Genomic DNA, 20,886 nt, shown 5'->3' with positions numbered 1-20,886 from the left:
GACTTGTCAGTGAAGAACGAGCATTCATCTCACTAAGCGGCTCGCTGTCAGGCCATCCACGGCAGCCCTCTTCGGGGCAGCCGAAGTGTCGACTAGCTGCTTCCTCCCATCATGCGATCTCACAAGTACGATGACAACTGTTCGGCTACCAGCTCCTACCCGTCTTACCCGCCGGCAGCACCCTCGGCGTCCTTTCGCAACCATCCAGCCAGCATGCGACGACTCAGCGTAGACAGCAATCGACCTCCTTCGCATTCCGGCAGCTCCCGATCACCGTACAACGAATCGCATCGAAGCCCGCTGCAGCTCCATCCACCGCAGCACGCACACAGTGATTCCGGTTCATACGAGGAAAGAGACCTCGGCGAGATCGCTGCTGCCAATCAAGCTGCTCAGGAACGGACTTGGGGTCCGCACGCCACTCTCTCGGAAGTTCCTGCTCGGTATGAGCTGTACGCAGACCAGCTTGGCTACGTTGATCATCTTCAATCTACGCCGGCCACACCGGGCGGCTATCGGTCAGCTCACTACGAGCCGGCTTACTACGATGGCGGCGTCTACATGGAGTATGTTCCCCAGTACCACGGTCCGCCCAGCCAGGGAGCACCGACGACGGTCTCGGGACGATCACACCAGAGCTTGCCAGCCTATGCCTCGCCTGCGTCGGAGCCACCCAACATGTTTGACGTCACCGCAGCTCATCACCTACCTGGGTCTCGTGCGCTTCCGCAAAACAGCTTCGGACCAGGTGCACGTGTCGGCGATCCTCTGCCTGGTTTCCCGCAATGGTCTCAGACCTGGTACGGTGGGCATCTCTCTGCGGACGGTCATGCTTACACGATGGTGCCACCAGGCTCCGGCCAGAGCGGATGGGAGAGCGAGAGCTTGAGTCACGGCCGTTACGGGCCACCGGGGCCAGTTGGTGCGTACGGTGCTTACCCCTACGGTCGAGCGATACCGAACGACTACGTCAAAGAAGAACGCATGAGAATGCTGGAGAAGGAATTCGGTACCAAAGTGACCCCTCGTAAGGGAAAAGGCAAAGCAGCCGGAGACGAAGATCTCCACGACGATGACGCAGAGCGAGAGGAGGTTCCGCTCGGCAGCGTCGATGCCAAAGGTAGGCTAGTGCTCCCTCGTCGCAAGCTACGCATGGCAACGCGCTGGCTGCAATGCCTGGTGTCCCTCGCAGCAGCTGGTCTCGGCATCGGCGGGTTCATTCTCATCCGACCGGCACAGAAAGCACCACCCTCTGGCACCTTTGCCTCCTTTGTCCTGTACGGCGTTTCCGCCATTTCAACCATTGCGTGCCTATGGCTGTTTGCCTTAAAGCCGTGTTGTCGGTCTTCTCGCGAGCCTATGCCCAAGGGAGGGCCAGGAGCTGGCAACGGTATGGTGATACCCATCTTGTCCGCCGGTAACGCCGGTGGCAACGGCAAACCAGGCATGTTCGCCAAGAAGGCCCAGACGCAGCAGGCACCCATGGTCAACCTCATCGTCGATCCAAAGCTCCTCGGTGGACGTGCAGGTGAATCTGACACCGACACTGACGATGACGACGAAGAGAACACTTCGGTTGAGGAGCGCAGACGAAAGAAACGCAAAGACAAGAAGCGCAAACAGCTCGGCGTGTTGGCCAACATGAAGCAGCAAGCGCGGTGGCGCATCGCACGCAAGAGCCTCAAATGGGACTGTGGCTGGGATGTCGTGCTGTGCCTGCTGTGGGGGACGGCGGCGGTGATGGCGCTGGTCGTGGGGACAAAGTGTCCGGCGGGGACGGGGGAGGGTTGGTGCAATCTATACAATGGGGCTATCGCGTGCTCGGTGGTGGCTACGTTGCTGTTTCTGGTCGCGATCTATTGCGATGTTGTCGGGCTGCGTGGCTCGAAGGCTCCGCCCGGCGGTCGTGTCTAGCGCGGAAATGCCGAAGTCGTTCTACATCCGCATTGCTTCGCATCGCATAGTCGCTCGCATCACATCATGAATCTTGACGAACCTGCATGAATCTTTGTTTTCATATACCACTTGACGAGCGTATCATCATATTGCATCTCATCCTGCACTTTGCTTACGACATGGGTCCTCTCCACCCTCCTTTTCACACGTCACCTAGCCCAGCGCCGCTAGCAGCCAGCCTGTCGATCTCGACCTCGTGCTCCAGCCCCATATCCCTGAAAAAGTTTCTCAATCCCATCGGATCCGCGCCACCTAGATCCACCAACGCCTTCTCCTTGCTCGTCTCGGCCTCGATCCCGATCCCGTCGTGCATGAGATGCGTGTAGCTAGCCAACAGGGCTTTTGCCACAGGGAAAAGGCCAGCACACGGGAAGATAGCCAGCCTGAAACCCAGCTCCTGCGCCTCCTTGGCGGTCCATAGTGGGCTCTTGCCACCCGTGACGCAATTCGCCATCATCGGCCAACCTTGAGGTAGCTGGGCAAAAGCTTGTTCGACTTCGGAATTGGAACGCATTCCTTCGAGGAACCCCATATCGGCACCTGCGGCCGCAGCGAGTTGCAGGCGTTGGATGGCTTCGTCGATGCCAGAGACGGCGAGGGCGTCGGTACGGGCGATGATGAGAATGCGATCGGTGGGGGAACAGGGGAGAGAGTCTCGTGCGTGGACGGCGGCGGTGATGCGCGAGAGGAATTCGGATTGCGAGACGATCTGTTTCGAGTCGAGGTGACCGCAGCGTTTGGATTGCACTTGGTCTTCGATGTGTAGGGCGGCGATCCCGGAGCGATGATACTCTGCTACTGTGCGTGCGACTTGTGGCGCAGTTCCGAATCCAGTATCAGCATCCGCAATCACCGGCGTCATCATGGTCGGATCAGCCATGATCGACACACCTGCAGCACCGATTATGTCCGACATGCCCAAGAACCCGAGATCTGCACGTGCGAGTCTCGACGCTGAAGTTCCCGCTCCGGTCTGATACAGCGCCTTGTGTCCTGCTTGAAGTGCCATCCGAGCAGAGATGCCGTCGAAGACACCGGGAGCCACGACGATGGAGGGTTGCGAGAGGAGCTCGCGCAGACGCGCGGCTGGCGTTCTTGCGGTCGAGCCGCTGGAGGCTGCGGAAGACGAAGATGTCATTTTTGCGTTTGAGCTGGCAATAAGGCGATAGTCGGGAAGTAAGAGTGGTGACAAGTAGAAAGATGCTTATAGAGGACGTGGAAGTAAGAGTGTTGGACTGAGTTGCCGGCTATACTTTTTCGCTTCGGGTATACTTGACGTTTAACACCGCATACTGCACGGCTCAGTCATGCAACGTGGTTGAAAAAACCTCCACTGGAAATGCGTTTTGCGAAAATGAAACTGGAAAAGGTGCCACGAAAATCCGACATGATTCAAGAAGAAAGCCAACCTTATCATCGGTTGCGGCGACGAGTGCTGATTGGTGGACACAATTCAGGGTCCACGGTCTCTCGAAGCTTGACCAACACCATTCATCTTGTCATCGTCAACTACATCGTTTCGGACGAGCGAGATGCTTCCTGCAATGAACGGCGACGCCTCATCCTCATTGCTCCCACCAGAAGAGGAGGACGAGCTGGAGACGTACCTTCTACTCCTCCTCTCCGACTCGAATCTACCGACCGGTGGATTCGTAGCGTCGTCCGGACTCGAATCGTTCCACGCACACGGTCTGCTACACAACTCTCGACCCACTTCGCATCTCGCCTCCTACGGATCATCCTCGTCATCCTCTTCAGCGGTCAAAAAGGGTCCGGCAACAGCGCCTTCTCAAGCGCAACTTTCTTCGGCAACACTGTCGTTTGCACGCTCGACGTTGCATTCGTATGCGCGGTCGAGTTTTGGATTCCTGGCACGAGTGCATGCTGCTGTGAATGCGTTTCTGGATGCAGAGGAAAGATCGGTGGAAGAGGAGGGGGAGGAAAGGCTTTCTCGATGTCTCGATACGATTGCAAGGTTGGATCATTCCTACCACACACTGCTGTTGAATCACGTTGCGAGAAGGGCATCGAAGGCGCAAGGTATCGCTCTACTAACGCTGTACTCGAAAGCTTTTGCGAAACCGATCAATCTCCAGCGCGAAGCGTACAACCCCTCCCCCACCGACTCTTCCACCACAAGCTCATCCGAATCACGTATCTCAACATCAGCATCTCTCGTCGACCAACTCAAACTCTCCATTCGTCGCAACTCTTCACCCCGCTCCAATACGCAAATGCACGGACATCTGCCCATCTGCTGGGCAGTCTTCTCAGCGTGTCTAGGCTTGTCGTTGAAGAAAGCGGTGTACCTGCATCTATTTTTGCAGGCGAGAAGTCTGTTTTCGAGTTCCATCAGGTTGAACACGCTGGGTCCGTATCTGGCTCATCAGGTGATGCGGTTCCAGATGCGCCCGGTCATCGAAGGGATCATGAAGGAGATGGAGAGGGAAGGATGCTTGTCACTTGGGACGGCAGTGCCGACACCCGACAGTGATAGGCTGGGAAATCAAGATGGTGTGCAGAGCAGGGAAGACGTGATGCAAGTCGACGAAGATGCCGAAGCCAATAATCGAGTCGAAGCGTATACAATCACGGAACAAGCCGAAGGCAACAGCACGACAACCCAGGATTTCAAAACGAAATCCTTCCGCAACACCGCGACCATGTCCACATCAGCCATCACAGCTCTACGGCCAAAGTTACAAGCTCTACGCATCGGAAAGGGTCAACTCATCCCGGTCGACGATGACGATCCAAATCAAGGTTGGGCTTGGGACTGGCCCGAAGAGCAGGATCCTCCAACCTCTTCAGAGGCTCTGCACAATGACGAGAGCGAAAAGGGCTTCTGGATCCAGTCCTCGGCTCCCGCAACCACCTTTCCCCTCGGCGAAATCATCCAGGCGCGACACGATCAACTCCATTCGAGGCTTTTCAACAGTTGAAGCTGACAACTGCGACAGGCGGCACAGCAGGTTGGTCACACTTATTCATGCGTTGCCATTACGTTGCGGTATATTCCCGATCCAATCAACTCATAGATCGGTCAAGGGTAAATTTGATGCCATCATGTGGCCCAACTTAATGTAGCGAGCGTCTGCGTTGACAGACTTGCCCGGCTTGTGAGTTCTGCGTTCCTAGGATAAACTGTTAAATGTTCGAATGCGGCTCGACAGAGATACAAGCAGCCGCCTGCTCGATCTGCGGCAACTCGTACGTCGCGTGCTCTGGCGTGCGGTCAGTCCGAAGTGTCGACTTTAAACCCAGGTCTTGGGACCAATTTCGAACAGACCGGGTCGAGGACCGCTGGTGAGTTTCTTCCAGACTTTCTCGTACGTTTCGAAGAAGATGCTCTTTGGCGGAGCACCGGTTCCAGGAATGCGGATGCGAGGCGAGTCGTCGACGGCCTTCTTGAACTGTTTCGCCTTGTCAGCCAGGTTGTAGTTGAGACCAAGGCCCGAATATGCGTCGCGGCTCTCGGCAGCTCGAGGCAGGATACTATCGTTCTTCAAGAATCTGCGCAGCGATCCAGAGGCGGTCAAGAAGCCAGAAGAGGTGTCTCGTGCCTGCTCGTCGGCGACGGGCGAGTACTTGGAGTGAACGAGGTACTCCCACAGGATGGTACCGAGAAAGGTGTACGTCGCGACTCGAAGGAAGAACTCGATGCGGTACTGCTTGTAATCCTCCTCTTCGGTGGCCGTCTTTTCAATACGTCGGCCCTTGATGGCTTTGCCCGAGGAGCTGAAGCGAACGATGGACAGAGCGATGACTGAGCCGAACGACAGGCCCTGAATCAGAGCAATGGCAAAGGCAAGTCCGCGCTCAAACTCGGCGGTCCAGTACCCGGATCGGTGGGCCAAGACATAGATGCCGTAGATGGGGAGGAGGACGTGAGGCAAAAGCAGCGCTGTCCCAATATGCCCATGACGGATTGTATGATAGGCATTTTTCCACGGACGCAACGGCACCGAACGCTCGGTGCCTGGTTCGGGATGCAGGCGGAATTGACCCGACATGAAGTGATGACCAAGAAACGGAGGAGATGTCGAAAGGGCTCGGACGAGCTTCGTAGGATGCTTTCGAGGAGTTGGTTGAAGTTTTCTTCGGGGCTGGTGAGGGAGAGAGGTCTTGGATCCTCAACGTTATTCGAGCTGGCCTACCGAGCAAACGGAGCAACACGTCCGGCGATAGCGTCCTTTTTGGACGAGGATGGCGTGCAGGTATTATGAAAGTGGTGGAAGAAGGTCAAGGAGAAGTCAAGGAGGACTACGATGGGGAAACTGAAGATGTTGTGCACTCAGCCAAGCTCGAGAAGGACATATACGTGGCCGTCGATTTTGGCTATCACGCACACACGCACCAGTGCTTGAAAGCGAGAGCCTCGAGACAAAGCAAGAAGAGAATCTCGGCTATTTAGGACACGATGCAGGATGCAGCCACTTCTGAAGAGAGATCCTGTCTTTTTTTTTGGTCCCGCAGACTGGCCACCTCTCCACCTGTCTCACGTTCATTCGAATTTGGCTTTGGGGAGCCGGCACCCGCATGCACTCGCTGCACGCCCTACGACGGCCAATTTCCCCACTTTTCTGCCTCTCACAACCAAAACTCAATTTGACCCTTTTGTGTCGTCACCGTCTCTGGCGGAACGTGAATCCAGACGGCGGCTCCACAAACATCAATCGACGTAGCCTCCTCCCGAGATTTCACACCTGCAGCCACTGGGAGCTCCGCTTTGATCTCTCGAGCAGCAAACGAGGCGCTCCGTGCGTCCTGGCCTGAGTTATCGTTCGGGCGCCTGGCAAAGCTCCACCTGATGTCGCCGCTGTACAGAGACCGAACCATAGCACCACATCAATCTTTATACACACTGTCGTCGACGAAGTGCGTCGCAAGCGTAAGACCAGAGCCACACTTTCTAAGCAATATATGGTAACGAGCATTGGCGGAGCACATCTACGCCTCGATGATTCGCGTTCTGTAAGCGGCTCAGGCGCTCTCTCGGTTTGAAACCGAAGGCTGAGATCTGAAACGTCCGACATGCCCACAGCGACGGCGACCGCCGCGGCGGCTCATGGACATGTGCTCTACGGAAAAAGTATCGTTTGGTATCATTTTGGAAGATGTTGATAATAAGGGTCTGACATTTTCAAACCGAGCGTAATGCACGTGATGGTCCCAGCTCGCAAACGCGCTCGGATCGCCGTGCCGAATCAACACCAAACAGCCGCTTGCAGCTTAAATTCCGATTGTGGTCCTGCCTATTCTGGCAAGCATCGTGTGCTTGCGATCATGGCAGTACGACTTCGCTGCAGATCACCTTGCCGACGGGTTCGATTCGGTCAACGACGTCATTTCAAAAAAGGAAGATAGTGCTTGGTAGATCGCTAAACCCTGATGACATCGGATCCCAACAGTCACTCGGTCCTCCTGACATCGTGCATGACACTGGCACCGCCGCACGAATCGACTCCTAGTATTGATGCTCAATTTGGTGTGCTTGCAGGGTGTTGCAATGTTCTGGGTGTGAAGATCAGCAAGAGGCTTGAGTCTATGGGGGGTGATGAAGAAGGGATTTGAGTTGCCAAAATAAGTCGGAGAAGGAGGCCTCACCGCAATCCGCTTGTCGGACAAGCATGTCGTTGCATGAAGTCCATCCTCTGCGGATGTCAGGCTGTGCAGCGCTGATCCCATCATGCCTGCAGGGTGTCGCCCGAATAGGCGAATGGCTCAGCGGGATCATACTCTGTATGATGATGCACCAATCAACCCGACACTGGCACATTTCCCGCCTCAAGGCGGCAGTAAAAGAATCCCCCCAAAATAAAAAACAAATTTTAGACAAGCGCCGCGCGAGTGCAGCCGATCAAAGCTTTCTGTTGCAGCGGGCGCCTAAGTACCTCAATCGTGCATCAAGCGACGGCCTTTGCAGAGTTGTCCTCATAGATGACCAACACGTCTTCCTCTCGGTCGTCTCGATCTGTCCGACCAACCACCATCTTCTTGACGTGTCTCGGTCTTTCATCACACTTCGTGCACCATCTCCCCGTTCGCCAAACGCTCGCTCCGCCGAGAGGCGTCCAGAAGGTACCAAACGTGCTTCGCTCTATCTCACGCGAACCCCACTCCTTCAGCGGCTCGGTCACTTTGATAAGCCGGCTCATCCACCGACCCTTGTACGACATCATCACTTCAGCGGATTGTACCTCTCCACCTTGTCAAATCCTGCCCCTCTTGCAGATCTCAACGGCTTTTCACCAGATCTTTGCTCGTGCTCGTCGGCTTCTGAACTGCCATTCGCGCGCGCTGCAGGTACAACCGGACCAGTGAAATTGGCTCGTTACACCTTTGAACGGCGCAAGCCCTGTTCACGTCTGCACTGTCCTCTACTCGGTGCTCTCATACCGCAAGCTTGACTGCGGCCCCACAGCTAGCGACTCAGCATTTGGAAACCATGGCTTCACCGAAGATGTTTACGAACACTTCGAGGGCTCCGCTCTCCGAGTTGCCCCTCCATCAATTTGTGTCCCAATCCTTGGCCTGCTCTCCAAGTGCTTCCACAGACAAGCTTCTCAAGACGCCCTCGCGCTCTAGGTCACGCTCACCCTCGCTTCCTGCGAGTCGCCGCAACTCGGTCTCGGTGTCCCCACACAAGCAAGCCGTGTTGCAAAACCACCGACTCGTTCGTGAAGGCTCGGTCGCGTCACCTTCCTCCGCCTCCACGCAGCCCTCGATCACCGCCATCGAGAATGGCAGCGCACAGGAAGACGTCCCGCTTTTGCCGAGGCGTCTGTTTGGCGACCGCTCTTCCCACCTCGTAGGCTCGGACGACTCGCTCGAAGCCAGTCCTGTTTTGCCAGGCTCGGCTCAAGGGGCATCCCGCTTCTCTCCGCACAATGTCAAGAACCTGGCTCATCACTCTGGCGGCAGACCTTCGACCCCCAAAGGTGCTTCCACGACGCCACTCAACATGAGGCAGCATCGTCCGCCGCACACCTCGGGTCCCAAGCCGACTGAACACGTTGAGCCGAGTCCAACAACTCAGAGGATGTCCGAGCCGCGTCTTGCCACATCTCAGCGATACGAGCAAGCAGATGCGCTTTCAACGCCTTCGCGTACCCGCAATGGGGCGCAGCCGCCGATGCCGGCATGGCTTCCACCTTCCGCCGCTGGCAATAGTTCCAAAGAAGCTGGTACCGGAAGCGTAACGCCTCTGGAGCAACCCACTCAACCGATACCCACGTCCACGCTCCAGAGCCTGCCCAAGAAGAAGCATCGCGTCTCGCACACCGAGATTGCCATTGCGCACGAGGAAGCTGGCGCCGGACCGCTTGTTAGCCCCAGTCCTCGCAAGATGGTGGACTACTTCGCCTCGGCCGACGAGAAGGCTGCTGCTCCCCCTTCGGCTCAAACGCGGCTACACTCTGACTCTATGTCTGACCGACAGCAGTCTATTGCAGCACTAAGAAGTCTGACGGATCTGACTTCCAAGCAACCCATCGACAGCTTGACCCTCGCCAAGTCGGGTTTGTTTCTCGGCGTCGTCGCCAGACCTCTGGTAGACTGGACCGTCTATGAAGACCCGCCTTTGAGCTCTGATACTGCGCCATCGCAAGACCATGCCCACGTGGGTTCGGATGCTAACAATCTCGACGGCACTCCCCTCTTGAGCCCTGCAGGAAGCTCTGCTGAGTTTGCGGCTCCCTCGACGCCCAACAAGGAAAACCGAGTCCCGGACCCATCCTTCCTCGTATCCAAGGCCGTACCCATCGCGCTTCCGGATAGGGCTCATAGTGCAGATGCGGTGCCGACCAAGACCCGCTCGTCTTCGCGTTTGGCCTCGGTCGCTTCGAGCCCTGTCGCAGTCGCTTCACGTAAACGCGGCACCGGCGGTCGACTCAGCTTGCTGGCAGATGCAGAAGACGACGAGGCCCACCGTGACGCCTCCGTTCAGCTCGAGGGTGACGAGACGCTGGCCGTTGCAGTTGCCACTTCGCCAAGCTCGGGCAAAAAGTTGAAATCCAAGGGCAATCCTTCGCCGGCACACTCCGCGCGCAAAGTTTCTGCGCACCAGCGGAAAGCGTCTGCTGGACGCAGTCTCGAGTCGGGTCGGACCAGCCGAAAGGCGTCGAGCACGCTTTCCATGGAAAGCCCGCAACGAGCTTTGGACGCAGCGGCCGTGGACACGGTTGCCTCCCGTACTCGGTCTCGCACCCGCGTGTGAGCTTTCCAATTGTTCCGTATCACTTCTGTATTCGTCCGTTCAACCGCTCTCACGAAGTCTCCCAGAATAGCCTTGTCTCCTTGTCTAGCATCCATCTCGTCCTTTCCGTGCCCTCGCTCGTTGCTCTATTCGCACACCTCGCTTCTGGACCTTACCGTGTCTCCATGCCTCGATCGAAAGTTTCGTTCAAGCTCAGCTTCATCATTCGTCCCGCTTTTCACTGTATTCTAGCTAGAATTTTCTCAATCGCATACTTTTGATCGATTGCTGCGCCACGGACAGTGGACCTGTGCAGATTTCGGTTGCAGTCGGCTGATTCCACGGGCCAGATTTGACCGGCGGAACTGAGCTTTGTTTTCCCTGCATTTAAGCATTGGCTCCTGTCACTTTCCGCTTAGTTCCGTCCGCTCATTCTGATACATCTTACTTACTGCCACCCCGCTATTATCATGGTCTACAGGCCGACAACTCTCTTGTAGTGATGTCGCCTCCACGCATTGTATCGACCATCGCCCTGATCCAGCAGCTGTGGAGGCAGGCAGAACTACCAGTCAACGTCTTGGAAAACACTTTGCGTCGGGGCAATTTGGTACTCGTTAAAGAACCGTCGGATCAGGGACAAGCGATTCAATCGTCGTTTCATCTGACGGCTGTTGCTCAGGCGTGCTGTGCAGCAATCGCACTTGCGGAGAGATTGAGATGTGCGCTGGTTCGACTCGAAAAGTCGAGTGGCAGTGCAGGAGAGTTGCAAAGCTTGGCGTTGGATCGCGTACAGGTAGATGCGAGTCACGCTTTGGCTGAGTACAAAGGCTGGACCAAGATCCACCTCGGAGGTTCGAACAAGAGGAAGCAAGAGATGCTCAAGGAGGCCATCGAGTCCGATAGCGAGGACGCGAAACGAGTACTCGGGATCGACCCGAACGCGGTGGCAGATTGGGATGCCCTCGCTGGCCTTTACCGTTGCAGACCTTCTTCGAGCCGAGGCGTACCGGCCGTGGTTCGCATTCATACGAACTTTCCACATCACAAACTTGGCATCCTTCAACTGCTCAATCTCGCTCCTTCCACAGCAAGATGGAACGATGTCGGCATCCACGAGACGATCTTCTCACGAGTCTCAAAGCAGGATCTTCAGAGAGAGCTGGACCAGTGGGACGCGTTCGAATTCGAAGCTGCTGCGCAGAAGCGCGGGCTGTGCGTGACTGTTTATCGAAGCAGGGCGGAATGGGAGGCGTCAGAGATGGGTGCAGCTCTGAAAACGTGGATGGGAGAAAACGTCGACGATAGTGCGTTTCGCATCTCGAGGATCGCTTCCGCCTCAAATTCAAGTCTAAAGCCACGAGAGCCCAACGAGAGGCTCAGAATTATCGACATGTCGAGAGTCATTGCAGGACCGATTGCCGCTCGGATTCTCGCAGCGTACGGCTCAGATGTGCTACTGCTCAGCTCTGAGAAGCTGCCGAACCTGCCACTGCGAGAACTGGATACGGCGAGGGGCAAAAGGACGGCCTTTGTCGAATTGCCCAAAGTCAACGACGCTGCGGAGCTGCGGAAAAAGATGAAGGATCTAATTGAGGTAGCGGACGTAGTTTCCCAAGCATACCGACCACAAGGTTTAGCAGAGCGGGGGTTGAGTGCTGAAGCGGCTCAAAGGATTCGACCGGGAATCGTGTACGCCGAGTTGTGTGCGTTTGGCTTCACAGGACCGTGGAAGGACAGGAGAGCGTACGACTCGTTGACGCAGACTGCCACTGGTATCAACTACCTCGAAGGTCTCAGCTATCAACAGCATCACAGCGGAGGGGTGGACGGGGTCCAGGTGGAACCGAAAGCGCTACCCGTGCAGGCGCTGGACTATGCAGCTGGATCCTTGATGTGCTTCGCTATTCTGGCATGCCAGTGTCGAGCCCTACTGGAGCGTCTCGGTGGCAGCAAAGATGGGAGAGCTGAAGAGGACGGCTGGAAAGTGCAGATCAGCCTCGCAAGCACAGCAGAGTGGATTCATAGCTTGGGTCAGATTCACGGAGATGACGCTTGGACGAAACCTCCTCAAGAGATCATTCCAAGTGATGTGGACAAGCTGGCCGATATGACGAGCAGCTACCAGGTACGCGGTCTCGCAGATGGCGATGACAGCGAAAGGCGAGATGTGAGGGTGCTCGCTGTTCGGCACGCATCTATCCCCGCCGAAGGCGAGGCACACGAGTCAGAGGACAGCGGTTTCAGGTGGACGGTGCCGGCCCATCTCGGCGTAGACAAGTTGAAATGGACGTAGCTCGACGGTCGAAGCGACCGTCTTGCCGTGTAAAAGTACAAGAGCCCTTGAATTGTAATGATACCCCACAGCACGACATCTTCGGAAGGAGCAGCAATCCGGATGACCAGGTATTGAAATTTGGCAACCACAACCAGAGTTGCGAGACGGTATTGATTTCGTTCGTCACCGATTGTTGCCGGTAACCTTACGGCTCTCTGGAAGTCTACCGGCTGCAGTGAGGACGCTGCGGTGTGGAATTGAAAAAAAAGGTTTCATTTGTGGGCTGCAATTTGAGCTGCGCTCGTCCACACGGCAACTTCAAGTTCCGCTACGCCCTTCGGCGCTCTGCTTTCTGAACGTGAAAAGGCGGTTCTGGGATGCGAAGAGTCCGTCATCACGCTTCGAGGGTGGAGGATTGTAAGGGAGGAAAAGGGCAAAAATAACTGGCCCGAGCGGCAGCACACGCTAGCACTGGGTGCAAACGTCACCCGTCTCGCTCTTCCGAATCACTGCTACGGAGCGAGGCTCGTCTGTGACAAGCGATATGGAATTCGACGTTAGGAACAAGTCCCGGTGATGACGAACGAGGCGATATCGCGGGATGAAGGGGATCGGAGTGTGGGGAAACTCGGTAACGGAGAAGCTCTACAGTTAGACGTCAGACGCTACTCTCGTGCCGATCTTCATACGTCTATTGAGTGAGAGGCAATCGGACACTGTTGAGCAAAGAGCGTCATACAGGTCCTTGGTGATCTGTGAGACGAAAGATCACGAGAAGGGAAACCCGAGGCTGGCCACAACCCGAACCTTGAATGGGAAGCATGGAGCCGCGGTGCGAAGTAAGAAGCAAGTTTGCTTCCGGCTCTCAAAACTGCGATGCGCTCTCCACAAAAATGATCCAGCGCCGCAGATCCTTCAAGCCTCTCAGAGTTGCGGGTCTGAAAGTCGAGTTGAAAGTCGGCAGAGCCGCCTGCCAAAATTAATTTCCCCACGACTGTTGAGGCATCGCTACTACGGCACGCGGAATTTTGAAGCCGGGTCAGTCTCGACTCTGTTTGGCTGTGATGCACAAGGAGCGAGCGAATGCCTCTCCTGCAGCTGCCTTTGACCATGCTGCATACGCCTGCTTGGTGCTCCCGCTGCAGACTAATGTTCCGACATCTTGGTCTCTACAAAGTCACAGCTGGTTTCCTCTTCGACCATCACACGCTCAGTCCCACCGATTTCATTGCTCCTCCGACCTCAGCGACGTGTGCATTGCTCTTCTCGTCCTGCCCTGTGCGCGTTGTCGATCGCATCCACCTATTATTTCACCACGACCAGACGATCTAAGTCACCTCGCCGACTTCGGAGCAACGCCAGCAATCTGGCTTTCTTCCGCTCCATTCGAATCTCGAGGCGCGAGAGAGGGTTCTGCGCCATCCGTATCAGCCTCAGCAGCACAGTTCGTGTGTAGACAGCACTGTATCTATAGCCGGTAGCACCCGAGCAAGCAAACATGGGCGGCAAGGACGACCGCAAATCGTCGCGCCCTCAGCGCGGCTTCCCCGTTGACAACCGCAAGATTGACGAGCTCGACGTCGTCTACTCAGGATGGATTCTCAAAAAGAAGCGCAAGAAAATGCAGGGCTACGCCAAGCGCTTCCTCGTTCTTACCAACGAAGGCATTCTCACCTATGCAATCAGCCCGGAAAAGGCCACCCGCGATGCCATCGAGATTCCTCACGCCTCCGTGACCAGCAGCATGCGTCATGGCACCATCCACGTCGATTCCGGGGCCAGTGTCTTCCACCTCAAAGCCCTTTCTCCGCAAGACTTTGAGTCGTGGCGAACGCACCTGCGTTCGTTCATCCCGGAACGTCCGGCGGGAAGTCTGCAGCGCCTGTTTGTCTCCAACGGTTCCGACATGCAGGCGATCGATCTTTCGGAAGTCTGGACTCGCCTCGACCAGACTTCGGCTCTCGTCAAAGATCTCGCAGAGCGCAGCGGTGCTTTGAAGAACAAGGGCACGTCGGCTACCGACGCCATCATGGGTGCGCTGGGCGCCAAGTCGAGCGGCAAGCCCGACGACATTGCTGCCTTCCACGTCACAGCCGAGAACCTGGTCGCCGAGTTCGAACAGCTCAAAACCGAGATGGAATCCAAAATCCCGCGTGTCGACAACAATGCGGGAACCATGCGCTCCATGTCGGGCACCTCTGACATCAGTGGCGTCAGCAGCCTGCTCGGCGGTGGCGGCGGTAATCGCAGCAAACGCATGTCCACCTCGTCGTTCGCCACCACGGGCACCGACTCGGCCATCTTTTACGATGCCGACAGTCACGGCGAGGAGCTCTTCATGGACGACGACGGCAAAGGCGACGATGAGGGCAACACCTCTCGCTCCGAGAGCAGCGATGCCGAGGGCACCGATTCGGAGGCTGAAGATTCACAGCAAGATACCGACGACACGCGAACGCTTTCGGACAGCGGCGGAGGCGGCGGCAAGGCGGTAGAATACCGAAAGAAGCTGCCCGCCAAAGTATCCGGCGACGAAGTGTCGCTCTTCAGCATGCTCAAGAAGAACGTCGGCAAGGATCTGTCGACCATCTCATTTCCCGTGTCTTTCAATTGCCCTCTTTCGCTGTTGCAAGCCGCAGCTGAAGAGTACGAGTACGCCTCTGACCTGCTAGACCGTGCAGGCAAGTGCGAAGACTGGGTCGAACGAATCAGCCTGGTTGGCGCCTTTGCTGTCTCGGGATACGCGAGCACCAAGCTGCGAGCCAGCCGAAAGCCCTTCAACCCGCTCCTCGGTGAGACATTCGAATGCGTACGCGAAGACAAGCACTTGAAGTTCCTCGCCGAGAAGGTAGTGCACCAGCCTCCGGTCGTTGCCTTCTACGCCGAGGGAAAGGGTTGGAAAGCGCAGGGATGGAGTGCGGTCAAGAACAAGTTCTGGGGCAAATCGCTCGAGCTGATTCCCGAAGGCTCCATCCGACTCGAGTTCGGCGACGGCGACGTGTTCTCGATCCAGAAACCTTCCTCCTTCATGCGCAACCTGCTCGCGGGCAACAAGTATCTCGAACATGTCGGCGAGCTCACCGTGACCAACGAGTCGACCGGTCAACGCGCCGTGATCGAGTTCAAGGAGGGCACCATGTGGGGCGGCTCCAACTCCCGCAACGGCGTCGAAGGCAAGGTGTACGACGCAAACGATTCCACCGTCACCACGCTCAAAGGCAAATGGTCCGACAACCTCTCACGACAGAAGGACAAGGACAACTACCAGATGTTGTGGGAAGCCAACGAGATGCCTCCCTACGCCGAAGACTACTACGGGTTCACCTACTTTGCCATGTCGCTCAACGAGCTTTCCGACGACTGCAAGGACGTCCTCGCTCCGACCGACTCGAGACTGCGTCCCGATCAAAAGGCCTTCGAGGAGGGTGACGTGGACAAAGCCGAGCAGCTCAAACACAAGCTCGAGGAGGCCCAGCGAAGTAGGAGGAAGAAGCTCGAGAGTGAGGGTAAGAACTACATGCCCAAGTGGTTCCACAAGACGGACGATGCGCCCGATTGGCAGTATGGAGGAAGCGAGGGTGGCGATTACTTCAAGATGAGGAAAAAGGCCGCTGAGAACGGCAAAGGTGAAGTGTGGAAGGAGGCAGAGGTTCCAAACGTTTTCGATGTGTGAGGCAGAATACACCGAATTGTCGTCTTCACGTTCGTTTCTTGTGCTGCGCTTTGTCTCTGTTCCATTCCAGGGCCCCTATCTGCCATGTCTAGATTCTGCTCGACCCGTTTCGTAATCGAAGATGACCACAAATCCCCGACGCTTCCGTCCTGCGCTGTGCTCCATGTCATCTACACCAAACCGATAGAGCAAACGCATCTGAACCTATACCACAATCCACTCTTACCCTTATCCAGATCGCCATCTTCCAAGTACACTGTTCCCAACAGACTGCTCGACTTCCAACCCCAACTTTGACTGATCGTAAACTTGTCCGGTCCGGAAGAGAATTTCGTCAGGGCCGTTCCCAGTGGGGACGGGCAGTGGATCGAGAAGTAGGCACGCAACTCTTTCCGTGGATCCCGGTAGGGGATAGGTGGGACGGGACAAGTCGTGTAGACGGAGGGTCCGGACGGGTAGAGTTGGATGATCGGGTTGGTGCTTGCCGTCATTGAGCTGCTTTGGGTGTTGCGGGAAGAGGTGGAGTTGGGGACGTAGTTTTGGGTGAGAGATAGGTCGGCGAGGGTGGAAAGCGCTGGCAGCGATGTCATGGTGTTCTCAGAGCCTTCCGCCTGCGTGCTGAGCTCGGATTGATTTGTGGACGAGAAGACATCGTGACGATTGCCACCACCACGCATGGGGGATCCTCCGGCGTACCCACCCATTCGCGTGATGCTCCTGCCGCTTGGCAGCGTCATCGTGCTTCCAGATCCCGTCTCATTCCCGTGACCTCCGGCGCGAACAGGGGACGTCAAGCTGGTGTCAAAGAAGGATCCGTTCGTATCACCTCCGACGATATCATCGCCGGCAGTCGCTGCAAGCACAGAGCTGCGCAATGCAGACGATGGCTGAGCAGCTCTTTCAGCTCGCCAGCTGAACCCGCCTCCAGAGCCGCGCGGCGTAGCCGACCCATTAGTTAGATCACGCTGCAAAGTCGCTCTTGCACCCGGCGAACTGCGCGGCCAGCTCGCCTCGGGTGTCAGGCCGTGCACCGCCTCACCTTCGACCGGCGCTGGGGCTGACGGAGGCGGCAGCGGCTCCTGCAAGCTCTGTCTGTGCAGATAGATTCCGAGTTGAACGCCTTTGACCTTTTTCACCACTTGAATGTAGAGGTTCCAGCAGCTTCCAGCATAAAAGAAGGTCGGCGAGTAAAGTCGCTGCTTTTCTTGCAGCTTGTCGATGCCGAAAAACTCGACGCCCACTCGCATGGGTTCATAGCCGCTCCATTGCTCAGGCGAAGCTCCTGTTGAGTCGATCGATTCGGCATCTGCTCCGTCTGCCTCTTGGCTCGGGCTATGAGAGTTCGTATCAGACTCGCCCGTGATCGGCCTTCGATCGTCATTCTCCTCGAATGGACGCGACTGCATCGAGCTTTTAGCTCCATGAGGAGATGTGTCAGGGGTCGGGGACATGTTCCGATACGCATACTCCCCGAGCTCGCGGCCGGTGGCGACGTCGTTGGCGATGCCGTAGTAGCGAGACCGATCGCGCCTTTGGCTCGAGGCGTTCGCAGGGTCATGATGCATCACTGTCTGGATCGGCAAGGTATGAGGAATTTGAATCGCTGCGATGCCTGAGGGACCGAGATGATCATCGACAAAGGCAGCAGGGATTTGTGCTCGCTCGTCGTCCGAGCCTGCAGCTCGTGACGCACCGGAGACGCTGGATGCGACCGACCCGATCACCGAGGTAAGCCCATCACCAAAGCGAACGGTGTCGTCTGATGGTACAAGATAAAATTTCTTGCTCAGGAGGCCTTCTTTGCCGCCACCCAAGGCTCCGAGCATCAATGGGCTGGTGCCAAGACCTCCAAGCCCGGGCGTCGATCCGAGACCCAACGTGGGATCGGAATCGTCCCCAAAGTAGCCAGGCGTCCCCGATCGGCTCCGAGAAAAGCGGCGCTGGGAGCTGCCAGCGTTGTTGATGCTCGATTCGAACGCTTCTCGGAATTGAGTGATGGAACTCGAGACGCCCAACTCGGTGGCACCGTCCCTGTCTTGCGCCGACGGATCGCTGGACTCGTACGAGGCAACTTCGCTCGCCGTGTCGGCGTCGTGATGCGGTGTCGGAGTCGTGCCTTGACGAATGGGAGTTGCGCTGGACAGGATGTGCGTCTTGAGCTCGTTGCTCACCCACAAAGCAGCCTGCAGGACGTTCAGAGGCGTGTAGGAACGACCTGTGGTTGGTGAGACATCCGTGCTGATCTGGTTGAGCGCTTGAAACGGCATGTGCGAATAGTAAATGCCGGAGGTGAAGAGCTCCTCGTACTCTGTTTCATCCTCATCCATGGATCCGGAAAAGGTGGTGGACTCGACCCCATCATCCCAAGCCTCTTGCAGAGGCGTGCGAGTTGGGTCCGCGTCATCGCCTCCATCTACTGACGAGGTGGTCCTGCGGAAAGCTTTGAAGCCAAAACCGTCTCCTGCATCGGACGAAGCCGCGCTCGAACTCGAAGTCTTTGGTGCGGCTCCCATCTGCTTGCTCGACTCCGACGCGCTCGCATGTCTTTGCACATCTTTCGCTTCATCCTCGTGCATCCAACCGTCGATGAGACGATCGAGGACATTGATCAGCGCCTTTTGCTTGCGCCTGAATTCGACCACCTTCTTCGCGAATTCGTACCTCTGCAGCTCAGAAGTCACAAAGAAGCCGTCGGAAGAAATGATGGCTCGCACCCACGCGCTCGGCATCGACGGATACGACCAGACGCGCAGCCGCGGCGAAGGCATCCGCTCTTCTGCATCCGGCATACGACCTCGAGGGAGCATCGATGTGTGCAAGAGGTCAACGTCACCAGTGTGCAGGCGATCGCGCAGCAGCGCTAGACGTGCTACGTCACGATCCTCTCTACACATACTGATCCACGTCTCGATTTCGATGATACGTTCGCGCTCCGTGGAACATTCGAGCTCGAAGATGTCTAGACCCCATCGTGCGAACCAGCAAACGCAGGCTTCGCCGATCTTGTCTGCTGTGATGCCGTACTGATATTCGGGTGCGACACTTTCTACAGCACGCATGGCCGATCCTGCAGGCTCGACTTCGCTGAACCCGGCCGTCTTTCTCGCGCCGCGCTTATCGTCTAGACTTGTTGCCTGCGATCGAGTATCCAACCAGGGTGTACGAGTCGCTTGTCCAGATCGACTCTGTGAAGTCTCGCGCGATGCGGAGGGAGAGGCAACGTGAAGCTTGCCAAAGAATTCTGTCGAGAATTGGTCCGAGGCTTCTGCCTTGTGACCGGGTGTCTGGTCGTTCGATGGCCGTGAGCGCGTGGACGTGCCGAGTTCCGGATCGAGACGTGCGATCTGTTCGAGCGTTCGTGCTGGACCCTCTAGCTCCCAGTCCCACTCCTCCAGATCGTGCAGCATTTCGTCCGACGCAGATCGATGTAGGTCTGTGCCCTCTATCCCACAACCAATCGCGAAGCGCAGGTATTGTGTCACTGTGAACGGTGTCATTGAGCAAAGCACAAGAGTGAGCGCCTGAGCGGTGACGCTGGGAATGTTGAGGTAGATAGACGTTGCGAGCAGCGAAAGCAAGAACCGAGGCGTAGCTGGATGGGAACGCTTGTCGATCAGAAGGGTTTGCATCTTCGTATCCGTTGGCGGAGACAGGCGCATAGCGAGAGCCAGAGAAAATGGATGCTCAGAGGTTGGAGAAGACCAAAAAGGCAGGACCAATTTGGGACCGTCGCCATACAGTCTTGCTATGCAGTATTCAAAGGCGGCTCTGCTAATGTTAGGATCGTCAAAGTGTAACTCCACTACGTCATTGTTGAGGGACGTTGACGAGGTTGTATGCAGGGGTGAAAAGGAAGTTTGTGTTTCACGATGGCTGTTGTGTTTGCTGAGCGTAGCCGCGGCGGAAGCGGCGGCGAGATCTTCTGCGTATCCGCCGCAGAGCATGGCACGGAAGAAGCCGGACTGGATGAGGACGAGACGATGCAGGTGGTAGAGACGACCAAATGCTTTGATGCGGATGTCGGAGCATCGCCCACCAAGCAGGCCTAGTTCGTAGATGTGGCTCTGCATGGCGAAGGTCCGACGTCGCGACTGGGAAGCGAACAGAGCCTTCGATGACAAGGGTCGAATCAGATCGCGGTGCAAGTACGCAAAAGCCTGGATTCGAGAGTGCGGGAGTTGCTGCGTAACTGGCTGTCACCGGTGTCGAAAAGGCCGACGATGGCGAAGTCGTCGATCAAGGACGTGCAGAGGATGCTCAGTCGACGTCCAGCGTTGGGAGCTGTCAAAAGGCAAGCGTTCTCTAAGCACACATCCAACTTGCCAAAACTCCACCCTGCTGTCACGCGGCCCGAACGCAGCTACAGTCCAACACCTCGACCGGTGAGACCGACTCGTTGGCACGCGCCTTGAGAGAAAAGACAGAGCGTGACGGATTGGTCCAAGATTCGGTTGCAGAGCAGTCACAGTCTTTCAAGGGTCGAATTTCAACAGTAAATAGTAATTTTTGGATTCCACTTCATCAACGTTGCGATGTGCCGCCCCTTTCCAATGCCAGATGAGGTGGGCTGCGGCTTGCTGCAGGATCCTTCGCTTGTTAACCGCCCAGGTTTGATGCATCGCTGCAATGTGACACCTTCAGTCTAAGTTGAGCGCCTCGGATAGAAGGGCTGGCTCACATGTTCAACCGTGGAACCATGGTCATCACCAAGGGCGGCGTCGCCGAGGACACAGGAATGGTAAGAGATAGACAGAACTTGTTATTAGATTAGCGAGAACCTGA

The 20,886-nt window shown here is 56.5% G+C and overlaps 9 protein-coding genes across 9 annotated transcripts; 6 read left to right on the top strand and 3 right to left on the bottom strand.

The window, feature by feature from the left end:
- Positions 1–111: 111 nt before the first annotated feature.
- Positions 112–1,914, top strand: PHSY_004739 (hypothetical protein; the record flags this gene model as incomplete). The annotated part of the gene is made up of 1 exon (XM_012335351.1): positions 112–1,914. The coding sequence occupies one exon, from the start codon at positions 112–114 to the stop codon at positions 1,912–1,914; it is 1,803 nt and encodes a 600-aa protein (XP_012190741.1).
- A 184-nt stretch (positions 1,915–2,098) lies between these two features.
- On the bottom strand, positions 2,099–3,094 carry PHSY_004738 (isocitrate lyase/malate synthase; the record flags this gene model as incomplete). Its single annotated transcript, XM_012335350.1, has 1 exon — positions 2,099–3,094. The coding sequence occupies one exon, from the start codon at positions 3,092–3,094 to the stop codon at positions 2,099–2,101; it is 996 nt and encodes a 331-aa protein (XP_012190740.1).
- A 201-nt stretch (positions 3,095–3,295) lies between these two features.
- On the top strand, positions 3,296–4,450 carry PHSY_004737 (pleiotropic drug resistance ABC transporter; the record flags this gene model as incomplete). Its single annotated transcript, XM_012335349.1, has 1 exon — positions 3,296–4,450. The coding sequence occupies one exon, from the start codon at positions 3,296–3,298 to the stop codon at positions 4,448–4,450; it is 1,155 nt and encodes a 384-aa protein (XP_012190739.1).
- A 43-nt stretch (positions 4,451–4,493) lies between these two features.
- Positions 4,494–4,898, top strand: PHSY_004736 (urease accessory protein UreF; the record flags this gene model as incomplete). Its single annotated transcript, XM_012335348.1, has 1 exon — positions 4,494–4,898. The coding sequence occupies one exon, from the start codon at positions 4,494–4,496 to the stop codon at positions 4,896–4,898; it is 405 nt and encodes a 134-aa protein (XP_012190738.1).
- Positions 4,899–5,210: 312 nt separating this feature from the next.
- On the bottom strand, positions 5,211–7,647 carry PHSY_004735 (hypothetical protein; the record flags this gene model as incomplete). Its single annotated transcript, XM_012335347.1, has 2 exons — positions 5,211–6,062; positions 7,564–7,647. 2 exons carry the CDS (start codon positions 7,645–7,647, stop codon positions 5,211–5,213), a joined length of 936 nt encoding a protein of 311 aa, XP_012190737.1.
- Positions 7,648–8,419: 772 nt separating this feature from the next.
- PHSY_004734 (hypothetical protein) lies at positions 8,420–10,174 on the top strand (the record flags this gene model as incomplete). The annotated part of the gene is made up of 1 exon (XM_012335346.1): positions 8,420–10,174. One exon carries the CDS (start codon positions 8,420–8,422, stop codon positions 10,172–10,174), a length of 1,755 nt encoding a protein of 584 aa, XP_012190736.1.
- Positions 10,175–10,655: 481 nt separating this feature from the next.
- PHSY_004733 (hypothetical protein) lies at positions 10,656–12,449 on the top strand (the record flags this gene model as incomplete). The annotated part of the gene is made up of 1 exon (XM_012335345.1): positions 10,656–12,449. The coding sequence occupies one exon, from the start codon at positions 10,656–10,658 to the stop codon at positions 12,447–12,449; it is 1,794 nt and encodes a 597-aa protein (XP_012190735.1).
- A 1,480-nt stretch (positions 12,450–13,929) lies between these two features.
- Positions 13,930–16,104, top strand: PHSY_004732 (likely oxysterol-binding protein; the record flags this gene model as incomplete). Its single annotated transcript, XM_012335344.1, has 1 exon — positions 13,930–16,104. One exon carries the CDS (start codon positions 13,930–13,932, stop codon positions 16,102–16,104), a length of 2,175 nt encoding a protein of 724 aa, XP_012190734.1.
- Positions 16,105–16,274: 170 nt separating this feature from the next.
- Positions 16,275–20,174, bottom strand: PHSY_004731 (hypothetical protein; the record flags this gene model as incomplete). Its single annotated transcript, XM_012335343.1, has 1 exon — positions 16,275–20,174. One exon carries the CDS (start codon positions 20,172–20,174, stop codon positions 16,275–16,277), a length of 3,900 nt encoding a protein of 1,299 aa, XP_012190733.1.
- Positions 20,175–20,886: the final 712 nt, after the last annotated feature.

This window comes from Pseudozyma hubeiensis, assembly GCF_000403515.1.
Source record: "Pseudozyma hubeiensis SY62 DNA, scaffold: PHS45, whole genome shotgun sequence".
Lineage (NCBI taxonomy): Eukaryota > Fungi > Basidiomycota > Ustilaginomycetes > Ustilaginales > Ustilaginaceae > Pseudozyma > Pseudozyma hubeiensis.
The sequence above is the reverse complement of the archived record's forward strand: the minus strand, read 5'-3'. Positions and strand labels throughout refer to the sequence as shown.